Source organism: Physella acuta, unplaced genomic scaffold, assembly GCF_028476545.2.
Source record: "Physella acuta isolate Inbredline_101_S28 unplaced genomic scaffold, ASM2847654v3 ptg000685l, whole genome shotgun sequence".
Lineage (NCBI taxonomy): Eukaryota > Metazoa > Mollusca > Gastropoda > Physidae > Physella > Physella acuta.
This window is the reverse complement of record NW_026732204.1, coordinates 157,234-180,450: the sequence shown is the minus strand read 5'-3', so window position 1 is coordinate 180,450 and position 23,217 is coordinate 157,234. Positions and strand designations below refer to the sequence as shown.

General features: G+C 38.8%; 1 protein-coding gene across 1 annotated transcript; it reads right to left on the bottom strand.

Annotated features, from left to right (window-relative positions):
* Window positions 1-4,668: 4,668 nt before the first annotated feature.
* LOC131949282 (uncharacterized) lies at window positions 4,669-22,436 on the bottom strand. The gene is made up of 3 exons (XM_059311099.1): window positions 20,222-22,436; window positions 6,778-7,028; window positions 4,669-6,563 (listed from the first exon to the last, which is right to left on the bottom strand). The coding sequence occupies exons 1-3, from the start codon at window positions 22,372-22,374 to the stop codon at window positions 5,443-5,445; spliced, it is 3,525 nt and encodes a 1,174-aa protein (XP_059167082.1). The 5' UTR covers window positions 22,375-22,436; the 3' UTR covers window positions 4,669-5,442.
* Between the last annotated feature and the right edge of the window lie 781 nt (window positions 22,437-23,217).

Sequence of the window (23,217 nt, the reverse complement as noted above, 5' to 3'; positions counted from 1 at the left end):
CACTTAAAATAATTAGAAATACAAAATAATTAGCAAACAGTATTTAAAATGCAACTAAAATCAATCCATGCACATTTTTAAACATTATGTATTAAAAATAATATGGCGGCAAATAAATGATGGTTTACAGTATTTTCGGTGGTTTCCGGAACGGCTCGGCAGACTACGGCATGGTTTTTTTTACTGCTGTACAATTCCGGAATAATAAAGGAGGCTATATCATGATTTTACAGATTTTCTTACCAAATCAAAAATTTACCCAATTTTCAATTTAAACATGACCACTGAATGATAGACATCCTTATTTAATCCATTAGGTACTAATTTTGAAATTTTTAGTTCGTTTTAAACTAAATTACTTAATTATTGTCACTGACTGCCATGCACGACACACCTCTTCATGACAACCTCCATTTTGTTTGAAGCTACAAAAAGCCATGAGTCCGGTTTGACTTTTTAACTGGCTATGCACAAGAGTTCCTCACTAGTGATCACCAAATAGTGGGCCCCAAAAAAAAGGAATTAAGTTGTCATTTTCTGGCCAGTCTTATAAAAAAACAGCTGACAATATTTGATTTATTTTTGCATAGATTGATAAACCTAATAATGCTTTAGTATGGAAATAAATTTTGTACTATGGAAATTTATATTTAAAAAGTTCTAGTATTTTTTAATGAAACCAACTTTTAAATTTAGCCTTCATTCTCCAACGCAAATTTTGAAATGCTTTTCTGGCATATATGATATATAGCCCTGCCACCTATAGCTTGTTGTTATAACGTGAAAACCCTGCCATTTTGCGCGTGGTAAACGCTTTTAAAAGTAATTAGTAGAAGGTCTCTGGAATTTGGCAAAAAAATCGTCGGAAGTCATGCGTCCGGTCCGGACGCCATATTGTTGTTAGCAACCGACCATGTCTCCAAGTTAGCGAGTAATACTATAGGATAGGTTAAAAGGCGAATCACGGACATCTAATTATTATTAAATCATAAATGTCAAGGTGGTTAAATGCTAGATTAATGTGACAACCGTTGGTTACATGAATTTTTGTCCTTTGCTGTTTACCTGTAATTCAGCAGATTTCAATAACTTAGGCCTACTTATGAAATTATTTTACTGCCTCACCATTGCATCTCACATTTTACCAAGATCCCAGTTTTGGCCCTGAATATTTTATTATTTAGGTTGGACCTTATAATTTATAAATTTTAGTTGGTAGGGTTATGAATGTGGTCCAATTTGAGTCGATGCAAACACTTAATCTCCAATATTTTAATGCAACATTAGGGACGATATTTTGAGTTAACCCCTTGAAACCTGGACAGAATTTCCCCCTTGCCTGGCCTCAACCAACCGGCAGGCTTGTTGCATTGAGTTAAATATAAACTCAAAACATTAATATAAACAACCTCCTTTCAGATGGTCAGGCCTAATGGAAATTTATCAATTTCTTTTACTTACAGGCCTAAATTTTTTTTTGTGCTCTAGGCCTACATGTTTTGAATAATGTATTTATTGAAATGCTATTATACCTACCATTGTAAAAGATAAACCAAATTGAAATAGACCTAAATTCAACAACATAATTCAAATTTGGAATATTTTTTTGATAACTATGTTTTTGCAGATGGCAACCAAACCAGCCCTTCGCAACCTTCTTCTAAATAAAACTAAAAAAGACTTTGTGGTGGCTCTCTCTGTGGCAATAGGGGCAGCATTCTCTTACAAATATTTTGTCTCATGGCCAAGAAAAGCAGCGTTTGATGAAGCTAAAAGGTACTAATTTACTTAGCTCATAATTAAAATGTTCCTAGCTTAAGGTGCAACAAAGACCCACCTTTTTTTACCTAAAAGATCAAACCTCTATTTTTTTGGAATTATTTACATCTTTTTATGATCAATTTAAAAATTTAAGCCTATATTTAAACAAGGTCTATTTTGAAAAATCTGCATCAGTGTAGATATTGTATTAATTTTACAATTGGTGTTTGTAGTTATATTATGTCTGATAAGCTAAAGGTAAGAACAACTTATTACATATAAAATATTTTTTTCCCTAAAAAAAACCACTAAAAACACTTATTTTAAAAAAAAAAAAATTCAGTGTTCATTTATACCAAACCTATAGCCAATGTAAATTGAACTCATGTCAGCAATACTGGAAAAAGTAAACACAAGAAAATAGAGCATGATAACCTTTAAAACATTTTTTGAAATTAGTATCAAATTGGGGTAAACAATTGTAGCTTTTAATTACGTCTAGAAACTATTTCTTGAGTGACTAGCACTTTACTATATAATTTTAGATACAAAATTGGATATTTATATTAAAAATTTAAATGATGCATTATATAATAGGGCAGAGTTTTTTTGTTTTAAAACTTCAGACACTTGTTTTCCATAGTTTTACTGATTGTGAATTGATCACTTCTAGATTTGAAAGGGGATTACTACAAGATTAACAAAACAATACGGCTATAACCTACTATAGTTTGATTACAAGCATTTATCAAGCCCCAATGATTTTTAACTTATATTTCAATTGATGCTTCATTTGAAAGGTTTACTTTAAAAAATCGCTTGAGAAAAAAATTCTCACCTTTAGATGGCTGGTAACATCTCTTTTTAGATTGCATCTTTGCTCATTGTAAACTTTTTATATTGTAACCAACTTGTATATTTCAGAACTATAGACGTTAAGGCAATGTCTGCTAGAATGAAAGCTAAAGGATTGTTTGAGAATGCTGTACCAATGTTTCCTGAATTGGAGGACAGCTCAGAATAATGTTACACATTTTCATTCTTTAGCACAGGTAATGAATGAATTGTTACTTGTTTACAAAGATATTTTAATAATTTTATTCATACGAATACGTTTGGTTAATTTTAAATTAAATTGTTAGTAACGAATTATGTGATCTGTCTGCTGTATGATCACAAAACACCTAAAGCTATATTTATACTGTCATTAATAGGTTGTACCTGTACTAAACATCTTGCAGAACATTTAATCTGAACACTCTTCTGTGTTGATTCTCTTAGGGGTTTATTCTTAGAAGTTTGTTATAAACAGAAACCAATAAATCAGTGCATTACTTGTTATCTGAATGATTAGTTAAATCAATGTTTTTCAAATAGAGGCCATGACTTAATCAGTGCGGTAAAAAACACTACTCATATCATATTAAAATGATTTTTCACTTGCTCTGATTTATACATAAAAAATAGTGATTTTTTTTTTTTTAAGTATATTAGTTTTATGAATTTATAACAATTATTTTCAGATGATGAATGTGTGAAATTGGCTGAATTTGTTTAAGCACTGACCATAATGAACAGTACAGATGTATATTAGTGATAAAAAGTTTTCTATTTGTTCATATGATTTTCATAGAGAAGCAGTGTTGTTAAAATAAATGCTTGACTTGACAAAAAGTTGACTTTTTAAATGTTTTTTTTTTTGTCTAATGAGCTTTGTCTAATGGAGATGTATGAGCAATATTATAGATAGAATCTCTTAGCTGTTATAAATATTGAGATCATTTCATGCATGGTTTGTTTGTGAACTTGTTCTAAATTATAAAAGCACCATTATCTTGTTTTTAAAACTAGTATTAATCAAAACTGTACTGCAATAAAGGCAGTTAAATAACATTGGCTGAACCAACATAAGCTCATATTACATAATTATACTCCAAAGAGGTGGAAAATCACTTTGAAATACACACATTTATTGCTGAACTTAAATCATACAAGATTAAATTATATTGGGTAAATAATACATCAACATACAGCTTATATTTGTCAAGAATACTTAAGTATGAACATTACATATTAACAATGATACCATTATTTTATAACAGATCAAGTTATTCTTTATGGATCTTCAATAAAATACAGAAACAATTCAGACAACTATTTTTCATTAACTAAATTTTAAAAAGGGTAAAAAAAAATTGAAACTTGTTTATCCAAAACCATATGAAAAAGTAAGCTTTCTCTTATCCTTTAGCCCCATGGGGACTAGCCTAAGGGGACACAATCCTATACTGTAGCTGTGGAGAAAACCTTATTTGTCCCAGTTTTTAAACAAGATGTTTCATCTTTAAAATTTACATCAAACTGATCTAATACTTGTTGTGCCTGGTATGCAAAAATTGCAGTACAATTCTTCAATAGTTAAGTGCAAAGAGAATGTTAACTATGTTAATCCTGGCAGTTTGAAAATCTTGTAATTTTTCAAAGGTTGATAAATATCTTGAATGACTTAGAATGACAAGAAATATTAGTGTGCATATGCAACAGCATGTTATGTTTGTTAATCATTTGCTGTAATATCATTCACATGAAAGCTTTTAAAGTTAAAAAAAGTAAATTGTTTTAATTTATAATTATTTATGTACACCTCATTCACAATAAACATGGAACATAGACACCACTAAACTTTCATTTCAGATTACAAAATTTTATTTGCTGGATTTCCCATTAAAAATAATTCTAATCATATCTTTTTATAAAAAAAATAAAAACTGTCACTACCAAGTTCATTGTTTCTTTGGAATATGCTTGATGCTACAGAGTTCTACTGCTACAGTGGGTAAGTCCCAAAAGTCACATCAGGTTTTAAAATCTCTTTTATCAGATATTGCACTTGAGATTATTTCTAAAAAAATAGTTACATTCTTTAAGTAATTAAAGTGTGAAACTAAAGATTATTTACAGTTTTAAAAAAATGAAAGCTTAACAGTAATAGAATTTTTTTTAAATGTTACTTAATTGAATGAAAAAATTATTTACTTTCTATATATTCACTAATTGCAAGTTAAATTTGATATAGTAGTATAACTGGGAACTTTTTCTACTCTTTGCACATTAAATTATAAAACAAAACATTTGAATCACACACAAATTTGCAACAAGATCTCAACATTGTTAAAACTTTGACAATCCCAGTTTAAAATATTTGTCAATTCATTCTATTCTTCCATATTTTATGTCCAGGAAAGTTTTAATTGAATAAACATTTAAGATTTTTATTTTTAAATATAATAAAATAATATAAAGAAATTCTTTTAGATCGAACAGTTATTATGCAGAGAAAAAAATTAATCCCATTATTACAAAAATCACAGAAGTTGACAACAATTCTATACTTAATACAACAATTATCTGAGATTATAATAATACATCTAATTTTCCTCCCAGGCAACCCCGTTATAAACCTTATTTTTGAACATTTATTTTTTAACTATTCTGCAATAGTTTTATTTGATAATTTAATTTGAAATTGAAGAGTCCGTTTTTTCTGAAACGAATATGTGATGCCCAATTAATAAACATTCATGGGTTGATTATAACTAATTCAATAAAAAACATCAATGGAATTTTTTAGTAATCAATATTTAACATCATCATAATCAGTTGTCAAACACTATTAGAAAACTAAACTTCACTGTGTTGTGAGACACGAGGTTTTGGAGGTGGTCGTGGAGGTCTTGAAATATCTGCATCAGTTGTCCGTGTTGGGTTTACTGGTTTGGCAACAGTGTTGTTGCTGGGTAAGTCGACACTTTTTAACAACTTTTTGATCCTTGGGGCAGGTTCCCCGCGAGGTGGCAAAGGTGGATTGGACACCTCCGCTGCCATTAAAGTTTTATTTATGTTCCGAGGCTTAGGCCTAGGGGGCTCTGCCTTACCATTGGCCTCAGGGGAGCTGGCTGGTTTGTCACTTTCATGTTTGGGTTCTAGACTAGAACCATTGGTGTCATGTGCCTTACTATGTTCAACACGTTTGTCTTTATTGCTTTCTGTATCGTCCTTGCTCGGAATAGAATTACCATGAGCTAAATTTTCAACTTTTACATCAGAATCTTTAATATCGCTTCCTGAGCCATTTTTTTCTGCATTTAATTTCATCGCTTTTCTTCTTTTAGGTGCGATAGGAGCAGGTTCATTATCTTTTTCTATTGCGGCAACAGGTTTTTGTTTATTTTCAGGGCGTGACATTGCGCCAGTCTCACTGGGAGTCTTCTCATTGGAAGTCTGATGTCTGTTTGTTACAGAGTCATTGGAAGATTTTTTTGTGGAAGCATTGTCATTAACCTGTTCTCTTGATGTCGACCTCAATGGAGTTCCTTCTGCCTGAGCAGTAGAGCTTCTAGACATGGGTGACTCTCTCAGTGACTGTGTATGGTTGTTTTTCTCCATGTCTTCTTTCCCATGCTTTGTTTTGCCCGGTGTTTCAACCTTAGGCTTCATACTGAATTTGGTAGTGAGGCTAGTCGCCCAATTCTTGGCTTTTGTCAGGTTTGATTGTTCTTCGTAACTGGCCACTCGTGTGACTGGCAGTGGTCCCGATGCTGTGTCAGCATCTTCCAGATTTCTAGCACCGTGCCTGCTGTTGGAGTTTTTACTGGATAGCAGTCGAGGTGGAAGTTTTGGCATAGGTAATGATCTGTGTGTTGCACTTGAAAATGCACCAGTCTGCCGTGCTTGCGGGGCGGCAAACGTAGCAGCTTTCACTGGGCCTATTTCAACATCTTCATAAAAGTTTTCTTCTACTTCTGAAAATTTAAAATCAAATTTAAAAAAAAAAGAATTACCTACATTTATTTTAAATGCAGTTGAGCTAAACTTAATTTATTTCTTTTTTAATTATAATTCTATTTTAATATTACTTTAAATTTTAAACTAATGTTTATATAAAATATTTTAAAGGACTAAATAATACAAAGCAATATACCCCTTTACATTTTTAAAAATTGATCATTTGCTTACCTTCACCACTGGAGATTTCCCTACCAGACGATGTACTCATTGTGGATGACCTCGAGTCGATCTGCTGGTGTTGGTACTCGTTACCTTCTCCCTCCTGAAGTCGAGAAGCTAGGGCCATGAGTCCCATGGCTGAGGGGTGGGGCAAAGGCTCGGGTTCAGCTTTGGGCTGCCGCCAGTGTTTCGGGTTCAGCGCCTTGCTGAATCTCCGGACTTTATCCATTTTTGTCTTTTTCTCTTTCCTCTCCAAAAGCCTGAGGAATCAAATCATCAGACAGCCATGTTCAAATGCAACATAAGTCAATTGTAAAATAACAACTAAACAATATATTGAAATACGTTATTTTCGTTGTGTGTGAACGATAATTTTTGTTACGAAGTGACTACTCAGAAGAAGCTTCTGCCCACCAACCAGCCTAAGGGGATGACCGGCAGAAGATCTGAAACGCGATGCCTTTAATAGCTGCGCAATTGGCTCAAATTACCCTTAATAGTTGCTAAATTGTGCTTAGAGTAGACAACACATGAACAAAAATGTATAAAAGATGTGTCAGCAATCCATACACGCAATGATCGACAACAGTGTTCGACATCTGAACGTAGAGGAATGGGTATCTGTGCGTTCATGAAACAAGATCAAAAGTAGAAGTATTGTTGTATTCTACTTTTGATGTATTAGGGGATGACACCAAGGCAAAAACTAGCAAAATATATAGAGAAAAACTTGAGGGGGGGGGTGCAAATCGAAAATTTGAAAGTTTGTCCCCTGGAAGGGTCGCTATACCTCTGGGGGGGGGGGTGACACCATTAATTGCCGCACCGGGTGACACCCGACCTCGCTACGCCACTGGCTGTAGGCTGATGTGTGAGGTCATTTTAGGGGAGGGGGGGGGGGTGTCTGGCTTTTTGTGACGATGTGCGACGGAGGGGAGAGGTAAAAATGGTCCAAAAAGCGTGACGTCATTTATGGATGGTCCCAAACTGAAAATACTAATGGATCAGCAACTGGGTCTACTGTACTCAGTAACTGGGTCTACTGTACTCAGTGACTGGGTCTACTGTACTCAGTAACTGGGTCTACTGTACTCAGTAACTGGGTCTACTGTACTCAGTAACTGGGTCTACTGTACTCAGCAACTGGGTCTACTGTACTCAGTAACTGGGTCTACTGTACTCAGCAACTGGGTCTACTGTACTCAGTGACTGGGTCTACTGTACTCAGTAACTGGGTCTACTGTACTCAGTAACTGGGGTCTACTGTACTCAGGTCTACTGTACTCAGTAACTGGGTCTACTGTACTCAGTGATGGGGCCATACACATTCCTTCCCTAACAGTGCTAAACAAAAATAACAAAAGCCACTTAATTAACAGAGGTGTATCATATTTTAGGCCTAATTATTTTAGTAAGTTAATGAACTTTTCTAGAGAGGGATAATCCATGATTGTCATTACGTGATAGAGCGGAAAGGGAGGAAAGAATTATTATTGCTGCTATGTATGATATGGAGAGGGGTAGGGGCCTAGTTCTGAAAAAATGACGTAGAATTTAAAAAATATATATTTTATTTTAAAGAAGAAAAGAAAATATGTTACGTTTACATGTATACATTGTTTATTTCAATGTTCGTTATTGGGGTTGTTCGTTTTTTTTTTGCCTCAAATTTTATTTTTATTTTTGGACGACGTGCAACGGTTCGATTAGTGGGAGTGTTGAAACGGGCAAACGTGTAGATATATAGCCTATTGGATAAGAGCTAATTAATAGGCTATTAGCACAGACCTAAAGATCCCCTGAGCAGGATGCACCTGCTTGCTATGCGTGAACCTATTGACACAACTTTGATTTACAAACACCAATCCCCGTTCGCCAAAGCTATTCAGACAATTTTTGTAAGATGAGCTCACGCGTTGAAAAACACTGTTTATTTTTTCGCCCTAATCTGTTCAATATTACTGAGTGGTCTAGATAACTAATTTTTTTTTCTTTCTGATTAGGGCCTATAAATACAGTAGGCCCTATGCCTACCTGTAGCGCAACAAAAAAATATTAGTCTAATTAGAGAGGACACGGTCTAAAAGAAGCAGAGGCGTAGCGACCCTTCCCGGCGCCCGGGGACAAACTTTTTGATTTGCACCCCCCCCCCTCGAGATTTCGATTTGCACCCTCCCCTCAAACTTTCGATTTGCACCCCCCCTCCCTCGAGATTTCGATTTGCACGCCCCTCAAACTTTCAATTTGCACCCCCCTCAACCTTTCAATTTGCACCACCCTCAACCTTTCAATTTATTTTTCCAACCCATTTTGGCGCCCCCTAAGGTCGGCGCCCGGGGACATATGTCCCCCCCCCCGCCCGCCCCCCCCCCCCCCCTCGCTACGCTACTGAAAAGAAGGGTTGTAAACGCATATGTGTACTTTATTTTGGTTTTAGCGCCTGTATTTTAATTATAAGAGACGTCACGCATCTACGGGGGGGGGGGGGGGGGATAAAGGGAGGGGAGGGGTAGACATTGTGGTGTTGTGCTAGGTGGGGAGGGTTCAGAAATATGCGTCGTTTTTTTAACGTTATTTTTAAGAAAAATAAGTTATTTAAAATGTCACTTTATTTCAGCATTATGATGATGATTATCTTTAGAGAGGGGGTGGAGTTTTTTCCAGGCATCTCTCCGGGGGGGGGGGGGGGGGGGAGGGGCAGAGAAAGTTGACCCCCCCCCCCGAACACAATGGAATTTATATAGTAAACAACATACTTTTGCCTGCGACCGTCGTCGTCGTTCCCCCCCCCCCCCCCCGGAAAATTTAGCTCTCGAAAATATCAAGTGCCCCCCCGGGGAAAAAGTTGAAGAAATACTGTAGAGGGAGGGGTAAGGGGCTGTCGGGCCTTATTTGACACGTGACTTTAGGCATGGAGAGAGGGAGGGAGTAAATTCGGTACAAATTGTGTAACATCATTCACAGACGAGCCGTTGTGAACTTGTCCTTCCTTGTCGTACATTATTATGTTGTCTAGAATATCGATACCCCTACCCCAAGCTTAAACTAGCACTAGCAATCTAACTTTACCACGTCAGCGTAAACCTGTTGTAAGCATCGACTAGTTTGATGGATAGAGGAGAGGCGTAGCGACCCTTCCCGGCGCCCGGGGACAAATTTTCAATTTGCACCCCCTTCCCCCTCAAACTTTCGATTTGCACCTCGCCTTCAAACTTAAGATTTGCACCCCCACCCCTCAAACTGCAAAAATGCAGCTAAAATGACATTTTAATTTGTTTTTACAACCCATTTTGGCGCCCCCTAAGGTCGGCGCCCGGGGACATATGTACCCCCTGCCCCCATCGCTACGCCTCTGGGATAGAGGGCAACGACAACCTGACACACCGGAACTTAAAGTTTAATTCATAGATTCTTTGAAGTGAATGTATAAGCAGCCGACCCCAGGTGGCGCCACTATACCGTAACATTTTATTTTTAGTTACAGTATATTTATAGCATAGGCTCGGTTTGTTGGATATCTTCTATAATGTTTGGTTCATAAAAGAATATATTAAATAAAATTAAAAAAAAAAAGCGATTTGGGTTTGAATTCTATAAGGTGACCTTTTAAGATGGCCCGATGTTGTTTTGTTCTTGGGGTTAGGGGTCGTCGTTATATAAGATGTATGACAATACAAAATGTCACACTACAGCCTATATAAGTTGTTAAACCATGTTAGCTGATTTTTACTCCAATCGCGACAACTCTAACCCTCAAAAAGTCGAAGTAAAGAAAATAGACGGCTACTTGCATTTACAGACTGTTTTAACTGTTTTCTACACCCAATCTAACGTGTGACACACAAAAAAATGGGTTACGTGATAGATAGTAACTGTTACAACGCGAGAGTTCTTCTTCTTCTTCGTTCTTAATTTTTAGTGTTGGAAGGGATAGAGCCTTATCTGCCAGAGGGTTTGAACTCGAGACTTTTTTTTCGAATTTATCAACCATGAACTTTTTGCCGACTCGACCACACCTCCAACACAATTAAGGATACGTGTCAACTGGTTATGCGCCATTGAGGCCTTGACTCCGATATTAGCCTACTTTTCTTTTTGGATATTGCTTCCATAGCCTTTGTCCAACCAAGAACAAACTACAAGACAGCAGTTGTTTAATTTTGGAGTTGTCTCTTCTAGAAGAGAGGCTGTCCTCAGCTAACGAGCCTCATCTGCCCGGGGGTTCGAACTCGAGACTTTTCGGTTTAGCAACCATGAGCTTTTACCGACTCTACAACGCCGACCCCTAACGCGAGAGTTGAATAACTATATATAATTTTTTTTTTTTTTTTAAAAAGGGGGGGGGGGGGGGCAACATTGAAAGTTTGCTCCTGACGCCAGGAGGGGTAGCAACGACTCTAGAATGGGGAGGGAGGGGGGGGGGGTAACAATATAGACTTTCTGGTTAGCAGTTGTGTTCACTACCGTCTCACCAAGCCATCCCATGCTGATAGGCACGTTACAGTTACAATTAATAAACTTTAAAGACTACAAAAAAAAAAAAAAAAACAACAACATAACAACAACAACCCAGTGTTGCTGACCATTTGACATTTGACCACCAGTGGACCAACATAATTAGTATACACATGCATGTAAGACTCACTCTAACCTGCCTCGGACACTCCTGTAGATGGAGCGCTTGGCCCGTGTGGGCAGCAGAACTCGAACAGATTCCCGTCGGGGCACTGGTCTGACTCGAGCCAGTTTTTGTCTGGGAGCCGCCTGCGGCCGCGGTGGCAAGGGAGGTGCCGTCGCCATCTTTCCGTTTCACCAACTTAATTTTCACACGCAATTTTAACAACCTTAACTGCTTAATACCTTACTATAAAGTAGCTTACGTAAATACGTCGACTTATTTGAATTTCAATTAAAAAAAATTTAAAAGCCAGTCTAAGGTGATTTTTAAAAGTTTGCTTTTAAAATATTTTGTTCCGATTTCTTAAACATTTATCTGGCAAATAAATAACATGAACTAAAAAACGTTACAGTAAACTGTATCAAACTTAGAGTAATCAAAAAACAAATAAAAACTATCACGTCTTTCCTTTCCATAGCAGAATACACAAATTTCACTTCAGTAGATATTCACAATCTCCTTACATTTATCGGGAAAAAAATAATGGTAAAACTGACTGCGTATTATTTATGTTTAATTTATAAATTATAATTTATATATTTTAGAACTTTTTATGCAGAGCTGAAAAATCCAAAAACTGCTGACACAAAAATGTGTAACAGTCCATCTCCGAAAAACTACGACACACACTGACCAATGTATTACTTGCAAATGATCAACTTTTTCTTTCGTTACATTTTACATCCAGATTTTAAAACGACCTCGTTGCAAATTGAGTCAACCCATTCATAGAGGCAGTCAAAACGTGATGGTCCTTTATCCACGTATTAAATAGTACCTCACCAGTTTGACGAACTGGTCAAGAATGATAGTAGTTTTATAATAGACTAACATTTTCTAAAGTATTTTTTTGTTTCATTAAAATAACATAATATAATTTTTTTAATGAATGACAACTTAAGACAATCTACTGCAGTCGGTTAAGATGTTTTACAACTTTTCATTTTTTTCCACTCTGATTGTACGCGAGTGTCGTACTGAAAGCGTTGCGTCTGCTTCTTTGAATTCACACGGGCAAGAAAAGTGTATCTACCGTAATCCTTTTGATAAACGTAACGTCGCGTGGCCACGCAGCGGGTTGTGTTTGAGATCATTTTGAATGGGACAAATGTAGGGACGTGTTACGGACAGTAAAGAAATGCAGGGGTTTGGGATCCTGCACATTATATAACACGAATGCCCCCGATTAATTTCCCCTTTGTTAATTATCCTGCCCGTGGAATTTAAACCCTAAACTTAATCCTAATATGAAATGGATCTCTAATCGAAAATTAATGTTAGGGTTAAGGTTTGAGATTGCCTAGCCAATGTACGAAATACGATTTATTGTATACTCTGCAAGCCCATTTTTGGCATTTTAAAGCATACTGGGCTTCTTACTCTATAGACATATTTCAGTATTCTCGAGAGGGTGTGATTAACATTGAGGGGAGTTATGACAGGGGGGATAAGTATTTAAAAAAAAATATTTTGGCATTATCGGACACTGGTATATCACATACCCCTTAACATTATGACCTAAACTTAACTGTGTTCATAAATACATATAGTAAGTAAAAGCAATTGAGCTTTGAAATAATGAACGAAATGACCAGAACTAGATCTATAGAGCTTTGATAACGAAACTTGAACAACTTCAAGTGTAAACCGAAACTTACAGTCACATTGTACGTGGGTGAACTTCCACAATCCCCTAAAATAGGTCCAATCAGCTGCTTCGTGGTTTTCAACACAAAAAAATTAAACACCAAGTCAACGCAAGTGAAAAGTATTCGTGTCAGTGGCGTAGGCAGGGGTGGTTAGAGGGGTCATAACCCCCCCCCCCCATAGACCCCTCGGTTTATATATAAAGTTTGAGGGGGGTTGCAAATCAAAAGTCTGGGGGGGGGGGGGTGTGCAAATCGAAAGTTTGTCCCCGGGTAAAAATTGGACCCCCCCCCCCCCCATTGAGACGATCCTGGCTATGCCACTGATTCGTGTAATGTATTCGGTCTGGAAACAAATAAGATATTTAAACGGAGTAACTCTATAATTGGGCCCAGTGCTGACCACACTATCCGCTCGTAATGCCAAAGTAATTAAAACAGATAAATCTCTACTTCATCTGCGCACGAACGGGAAAAAAAGATGATAATGAACTGGTTAACTCAGTAACGATTATCCAAATACGTATTCCAGTTTAAAACAACAGAGTGACCGCCCTTAGGCAAAAAAAAAGTCTATTGCATGACGGTTGAAACTACTAAGGTGCCGAGCTCAATTCCTGTTGGAAACAAGAGTTGTAGCTGGGGTTCCTACAAAACTCACATGATAATTGGTCCAAATCTTTAACTTTGGGATGTGCCAGCGTTACTTGGTCTCCCGATTATCACAATATGTTATCAGGAAGATATCGATCAACCAATGATTAACAACATAAATAGAACCAAAGGCGGATCTATTAGGGGTCGTCCATAAATGACGTCACATTCGTAGGGGGAGGGAGGGAGCCGTAATTTTGTGACGGTGAGTGGTGAGGGGGAGGGGGTTCAGATGGTGTGACGTCACACTTTTGAGTTATAAAAAAAAAAGCAATGTTACTAAACGAGTTTTAGCCGTTATTTCGCGTTTTAGAAAACGGTTTTAATAAATTGTAATAGAAATTGATTAAAATACTTAATGTTGACAGAGTTTTTGGAAAAATATCTATGTTTTAAGAAAAATTCAACTGCAATTTAAGAAGGGGGTTGTAGGCTGAGGTGTGACGTCATTTTAGAGGAGGGGGGGGGGGTCTGGCTTTTTGTGACATTGTGTGACGGAGGGGAGGGGGGAGGTAAAAATCGTCCCAAAAACCGTGACGTCATTTATGGATGACACCTAAGTGTATGGATAGGGTTGCTTAACCCCCCCCCCACCCTACACACACACACCCATACACACACCTATACATAAAATAAATCGATTGTTGTTTGAAAGACAAACTGAAAAGTTTATAAATGATTTTTAAATTTATTTTGTATTTTATTTTTTTGAGAATATGTTAAAGAATAAGAAATTAAATTGAATGTTTGTAATTAAAACGAACTTCTATGTGCAGTTAAAGATCAATATGTGTATATTTTAAAATTTATTTCTCCCCTTCCTAAAAAAATACAACTAAAAGAATTAACAGTATACGTAGAACCATTTTGTTTAAATAAGTAAAGGAGGTTATTTTAAAAGCTGTAATGTCATTATAAAAATAATTATTTCCACACACTGGCTATAGATTGTAAGAACGCCAAACAAAAGACACCTATTTTTGTTCCCTTTAAACCACGTGTTGAAATATGACACCCATAGGGTGGTATCAAGTGACGTCACGCTCTAAGAGAAATGCCAAAGTCCACTACTATGTTGTTGCTGTTTATTTGTACTCTGTAGTATGGTGTACTTTCTTCTTCTTTTTAATTTTTTTTTATAAACAGCTTAGGCTAAGAAGATTATACATGTATAGTAGGTCAATACAGTGGCGTCACTAGGACGTGTGTCACCTGGTGCGATTACTGGGGGTGTCACTCTGCCCTCCAACAATTTAACATTTTCGGTTTAGCGACACTCCTCGAAATAATCCATTTTTTTAACATCGCTATTGCAGGTATTTTTAAAATTTATTTTCGATGTAGTGTCTGTACCCCCCCCCCCCGCCTCGTGACGCCGTTGGGCTTATATAAATAAATAAATAAATAAATAAATAAATAAATAAATAAATATATATATATATATATATATATATATATATATATATATATATATATATATATATATATATATATATATATATATATATATATATATATATATATATATATATATATATATATGTATATCCATCGGACGCCCCAAGATGCTACCTATGATCAACTCGGTTAGTAGTGTTAATAAAACTACAGTATCGTGTTTCACGGGAGCACTAAAACCAGAGTCGTAAATCCAACTTCAGAAATACATCATTTCGTAATTTTTAAAAAAAAGTTAAAGATAGTAGTTTGTGTGCCCCTAGTTAGGCTGAATTGAAATCGACCGTTTTTACTAAGAAAAAGAAAGGAGGGTCGGGGGATAAAGCTTGCATAACACTGCACCTACCCATATTCTAACCTTTGCCTAAAAAACGACACCACCAATACCGTATAGCCCTACCGGCTAACATAGAACAATCAAGATCACCAAGTCTTAGCGTAAAATAACGGTAAGGTGCCTCTACTAACCTTAACATGTTGGGCCGAGCAACACTGAGCAAACTACACCAACCTCCAACAACACGGGTGTGACATTGTCTGAACTACAACTACAACCTAGTTCTCGGTTAGCTAGAGTCAGAGGGAGATGGCTGAGGAATGTAAGATTATGTACCGTCGGGCGGTAGGAGGGAGGGGGGTGGGGGATCAAACTTGGCTCGGTTCCATCGCGATCATGGCCAGAGTGACGGGGTTGTGTGGTCAGCTTCATGCACAGCTGCTGTTTATTTTCCCCCGGTTCGAATCCCATAGGCCTATCCTTTAGGAAAATCACCGGACTCAGGTCTAGAGTTCTACCACTCGACCACCCCATTGCGAAGTGTTGCTGTTGTTATCTTTTCTTCAGATAAATGTTTGTGCGTGTGTGTGTGTGGGGGGGGGGGGTAACAACATTGACCATTTCTATGAGGGGAGGGGGAGTGATACAACATTGACCATTGCTACTGGGGGGTCGGGAGGGGGGAGTGATACAACATTGAACATTGGGGGGGGGGAGGAGTGACACAACATTGATCATTGCTGTGGGGGGGGGGGGGGGGGGGGGAGGGACACAAGATTGACCATTGGTGTGGGGGAGGAGGGGAGGGGAAGTGACACAACATTGACATGGGGGAGGAGGGGAGGGGGAGGTGACACAACATGACATTTAATATGGGAGGAACTGACACAACGTTGACGATTGCTACCTACAGACTAGATCTGAGACGACAATAAGCAAGCCCCAGAGGAAGCTACACTGCAGCTACACAGTAGACGAAACAAAGAACTGATTTACAATGAACACATCCCACGTGACCCCAACACGTCACTGATCCAATGTCATTTCTCTTATATTACCGCGTCCATTGTGTGCTATAAATAGGCAAAATGGCTGTAGCATATAGGTAAAGGTTTAGTAGTTAGATATATTTACCGAGTTCTTGAGATAGGGATATCGAATAAAATAAATTCCTACTTTCACTTTCATGGTAAAACGAAACAAATAGTTTAACGATAAAGAAAAAAAATCTACGAACTTCTACTAACTATAAAATCAGAAGTGTACAATGCGGATGTGAAGTAAGCTACAAAGTGTCCTTAAGTCGGGCACTGCAATATATATATATATATATATATATATATATATATATATATATATATATATATATATATATATATACACACACACTATAGTAGGTTGTAAGGACAGGGATTAAAAATGTAGGAGAATCGTCAGTGTCAGCGTGGATTTGTGCGTGGTAACACTGAACATGCTTGTAGACCTGTAAATTAACAGAACAATCAGTGCGACGTGTCTATGGGCTGGCTTGATGCAGTCAGCACCTGTCAACTGTTTCCTCTCGGGACGGGAGGGGGGGGGGGGGAGGGGGAGTCGTTGAACATTCTGCACAAAATGTCTGTTCATGGAAACGGTTTTAAATTTAGCATGTTACGGTGCATGCACACATAATGTACACACACTCGCTGGCTTACACACTGGTGTACAAGCACCCGTACGCCTGCCGTTTGGAACTACATACAATAATATGCACATACAATGCCAACACACTGGCGTACAAGCAGTCATACGCCTGAAGTGTTGGACTACATACACATAACCGCATACACACATTATCACCAACCAACACACTAGTATACACGCAGCCATACGTATAGGACTGAAGGTCATTGCTGATGTAGGTCAGCTCAAAAAAATATAATGAACTGTGACATTACTCCCCCCCCCCCCTATATCAGCCATTCGGTAGACACAACATTGGTCTTCTTTTGTGTACATTATGTTACAGAGGTGGGGGGGGGGGGCGTGTGTGTGTGGGGGGGGGTGCAGGTGACACGACACGGTCCACATGCGGTGTGTGAAAAACGTGTGACCCCAAACACGGCGACGCGGGTCGTGTGTGTGTGCTTTGGCGACTTTTAAGAAATCTGGCAATCGCTTCAGACGTGTTATGTAAACATTCCAATCGGCAACAACGAACTTTTGAACGCCGCCAAATATTGGAAGCCCGCTGAATCTGGGCAAAAACAAACGCGATTTTTATTCTTCCGTAGTGGCAGCTAACTAAAGAAAACTATACATGGACCCAAAGCTAACGCTAGCTCAAAACCTAACCCTAATTATTAATATTTTATCTAAAACAATACCTCTGTTTGTTAATATGATTAATTGGTTTGTTTAAAATTTAATTTGGGAATTTTATTGTATTAAAACACATTAATCATAAAATTAGTTTATCCAATCCAAGTTACAATTGTAGGCCTACTACATAAGTATCAAATAATATAAATTTGAATACAAAATTTGCCAATTATGAAATTCAGGTAAAATCCAACATTAACCGTTAAGGAATTTCAGTTGAAATTTAAAATTTGTAGTAATGTTTTCTTTCCTTTCATACGTATTAATGCTTGGGAGAGTCTAAGACATGTTTTAACCTTGGGACAGACTGAGACATGGATTAACTTTGGGACAGTCTGAGACATAGATTAACCTTGGGACAGCCTGACATGGATTAACTTTGGGAGAGTCTAAGACATGTTTTAACCTTGGGACAGACTGAGACATGGATTAACTTTGGGACAGTCTGAGACATAGATTAACCTTGGGACAGCCTGACATGGATTAACCTTGGGACATCCTGAGACATGGATTAACCTTGGGACAGACTGAGACATGGATTAACTTTGGGACAGTCTGAGACATAGATTAACCTTGGGACAGCCTGACATGGATTAACTTTGGGACAGTCTGAGACATAGATTAACCTTGGGACAGCCTGACATGGATTAACTTTGGGACAGTCTGAGACATAGATTAACCTTGGGACAGCCTGACATGGATTAACTTTGGGACAGTCTGAGACATGGATTAACCTTGGGACAGTCTGAGACATAGATTAACCTTGGGACATCCTGAGACATGGATTAACCTTGGGACAGCCTGACATGGATTAACCTTGGGACATCCTGAGACATGGATTAACCTTGGGACAGCCTGACATGGATTAACTTTGGGACAGTCTGAGACATAGATTAACCTTGGGACAGCCTGACATGGATTAACTTTGGGACAGTCTGAGACATAGATTAACCTTGGGACAGCCTGACATGGATTAACCTTGGGACAGTCTGAGACATGGATTAACCTTGGGACAGCCTGAGACATAGATTAACCTTGGGACAGTCTGAGACATGGATTAACCTTGGGACAGCCTGACATGGATTAACCTTGGGACAGCATGAGACATGGATTAACCTTGGGACAGTTTGAGACATGGATTAACCTTGGGACAGCCTGAGACATGGATTAACCTTGGGACAGTTTGAGACATGGATTAACCTTGGGACAGCCTGAGACATGGATTAACCTTGGGACAGCATGAGACATGGATTAACCTTGGGACAGTTTGAGACATGGATTAACCTTGGGACAGCCTGAGACATGGATTAACCTTGGGACAGCATGAGACATGGATTAACCTTGGGACAGCCTGACATGGATTAACCTTGGGACAGCATGAGACATGGATTAACCTTGGGACATCATGAGACATGGATTAACCTTGGGACAGCATGAGACATGGATTAACCTTGGGACAGCCTGTGACATGGATTAACCTTGGGACAGCATGAGACATGGATTAACCTTGGGACAGCCTGTGACATGGATCAACCTTGGGACATCATGAGACATGGATTAACCTTGGGACAGCCTGAGACATGGATTAACCTTGGGACATCATGAGACATGGATTAACCTTGGGACAGCATGAGACATGGATTAACCTTGGGACAGTCTGACATGTTTTAACCTTGGGACAGCCTGAGACATGGATTAACCTTGGGACATCATGAGACATGGATTAACCTTGGGACAGTCTGACATGTTTTAACCTTGGGACAGCCTGAGACATGGATTAACCTTGGGACACAGGTAGAGTAATACAAGAGAAAAATATATCATGCAGCATCTTCGTTCAAAGTATGCACACTTATAGAAAGAAATACATGACAGACTCGGTGTATACTAAGACAGGTTCGATGCACTTGAACTTAGGTATGTTGGAAACAAGGACAGCTACAATGTATATGGTAGCGTAAATAAAGACAGTCTATGTAAATGAAGACAGGTACGGTGTAAATGCAGACAGGTACAATTTAAATGATAGTGCAAATAAAGACAGTGTATATGCAGACATGTAGAGTGTAAATGGTAGTGTAAATAAAGACAGGCTATGTAAATGAAGACAGGTACGGTGTCAATGGTTACGTAACTAATAAAGGTTATGTATATGAAGACAGGTACAATATAAATGGTAGTGTAAATAAAGACAGGTGATGCAAATGCAGACATGTATAGTGTAAACAGTAGTGTAAATAAAGACACGTGATGCAAATGCAGATAGGTAGAGTGTAAATGGTAGTGTAAATAAAGACAGGCAGTGTAAATGAAACAGGTACAAATGTAAATCGTGGTGTAAATAAATAAAGTGTAAATGCAGATGTGTACATGTCTTACCCAGTGGACCCAGCCCTCGGTAGATGCCCCCTCTCTCCCGTCTCATCAAGCGTGCTGTTGGATCCGAACTCCACATCCTCGTACTCAATGTTCAGCTTCCTCAGCCTCTCTCGCTCCTCGTACTCCGCCATGGTCATCCTCTCTATGGGCGCCCGGATGTAGTCTGCCTCGGACGCCTCCACGTCCAACTCGAAGATGTCCAGACGCTCCACATACCCCAGAACTAGCCCGCTGTTTACAGGAAGACCGATGTTTTTATGTCGTTCTGGTGCTTTATCTGAAACCACGCACGGTAGTTCGTCTTTTGGAGATGGCAGGGGGTTTGTCGCTGCTTCACAGGGCAACGGAGCTTCAGTTTTCTGTTTGGGTGAAAATAACGATGTTTTTGCTTTTCGCGACCAAGTCGAAGAAGGTGTATGAACAGGTTTTTTGGATTGTACAACAAGGAACAATTCTTTCATCGATTTCAGAATCTGAACATCAACTGGTAATTCTTTGAGAATGTCACTTTCAGACGCGTCAGGGAAAGACGCGACCTCTTGCTTAGGGATAGGCGCCGCGCCGGAAAGTAGGTCTTGGAGTGTTACCATCTTCCTGCTGCTGTGGTCGGTGGTGATGGCCATGTTGATTTCAAAATCTAACGGCAGTTTTAGTTTTGTGGGTTCTCCGCCGTCGGGGTCTAATCTGAAACATTTGAGAACCTCGCAGTCCCGAGCGGCATGTTTCATCTTGATGAAGTAAGGATTGTTGGCAGCGATGCGTAAGATATCGCCGAATCTTAACGAAAACGGTTTGGGGAAATCGGCGGCAATGTCTTCTAGAACTGTAACCTCAGTGCCGGCTGGCAGATGGAGCAGATTTAGAACCGTTTTGAATTTTTCCGGATACTCGATGAAGGAGAGTTTTAGATCGTGTGAAAGGCTGAATACATTGTCAGATTTCGCGTCTTTCACGAACAGGCGTTTCGCTTCGTCCACACGGTACACGATGACGTCATCGACGTTTCTCAGAATTTTTCTGAAAAACGGACTCGCCTCTGTGGTGTCGAGAACTTTGGCCTTGACCGGAAAAGACGGCAGGTGAGCGTCAACGAAGCTGGTGATCTTTAAAGGGACCAGCTTAGGCGGAGCGGGTGAGTCACTGGGGGCTTGGAAGGGAGGGGGTTGGTCATGGGAAGACGCGGGGAGCGGTAACGGAACAAGGGGGTGGGTTATTTTCTTCGGGGCCGGAACTTCGTACTCGTCTTCCGAGTAAGGCCTGACCCAGAGGTTGGATGAGATAGGAATGTTCCACACCGTGTCGGGGTCATTGTACGGGGACACGAGTAACATGGGCTCGGGTTTCTGGAGATGGACCACGCCCGTATACCCGGCGGGGAGGGAATCTCCGCCCTCGCCTAAAGAAGACACCGACGACGAAAACGACGAATCTAAAAGTTTTTTTGGTTTGATCACAGCCGTGTACTCATCGGAAATTTCCGGTGCTATTTTTACACCGGCGCGTGAATCACCCTCGACGAGCCTCAACCTCCGCTGCACGGGAGCGAGTTCTATCAGCTCCTTGAGTGAGTACTCACGCTCGTCTTTCAGAGGGAAAAAATTACCCCGGCACTCGGAGGACAAAGTGATGTAATGTCCATTCTCGTCTTTCACCTTCAACCCATCTTGACCGTCTTTTAAATCCTTAACGATCTCCACAAACCTAAACCTATCCCCGGGCTTGACCGAATGACCTGGAAGGTAAGGATCTTCATAGAGGGTCGTCGCCTCGAAATACGTCGGGCTGTCTAGTAGTAAATCCGACACCGTCGGGTAGGAGATCATGGACACCGCTCGGTTATCCGACCCGGAGTCCTTCGGGGGTAGGACCAAAAATTTGTGGGGGTAGTCCAAGGGAAGCCGGACCTCGGTCCAAGAACGGGAACCTTCATCCTTGTACGACACGGTAACTCTCCTAACGGGGTCGCAGGACTTGAGAAGGATAACGTCCCCTTTTGAAATCTGCACGGTTTTACTCAAGTAACTTCCGTCCGTCACACAAACACACTCAGGTAGAGCGAAGGTCCTCACGAATTCACTTAAATCCAACGAATTCAAACTCAATTTTGATCCGATTTCCGTGTTCCCCCCTCCGCCACAGCCACTGGCCGCCATGTTGTGTGCTATAAGTCTCACACAGCAAGTACACACACACCAGGCCAAGTTGACACTCGCGTAGCGTCACCAGCCGTCATCGATTTTTTTTTTATGATCCAGACATACCTGCCGTGACCTATTTACACGTATCAAATGGGAATAATCCAAATATTTTATAGAGACTATTTATTTAAGGGTTGCGTCCCTTTTTACACTTGTCTTTTCTTTCAAAAGTTAACATCATTCGGAGCTTTAATTTTAATACCACTTCACAATATCACATCTTCGATTAACATTTTTAACAATAAGAAACAAATACGTATATATATATATATATATATATATATATATATATATATATATATATATATATATATATATATATATATATATATATATATATATATATATATATATATATATATATATATATATATATATATATATATATATATGAATTAACACAAATAAAATGCATTCTTCAGAAATAAAATTAGAATTAACCTAGATAACATTGATTTATCTAACAATTACAATTGTACCCATTTTAAGAGATCAAGTTTTTATGTTAGAGACTTAGAGAATCTACCACACTTCATATTTATAGGCCTACAGAACACAACACCAATTCACATGTGTAGATATACAGAACCCAACCCACTTCACAAGTATACGCCTAGAGAACCCAACCCCACTTCACATGTGTATACAGAACCCAACCACATTTCATTACAGACTACATAACATGTGTCTATACTGATCCCCCATCATCTCACATATATAAGCCTACATAAGCCCACCCTAAATTTAACACATATAAGCCTACATAAGCCCACCCTAAATTTAACACATATAAGCCTA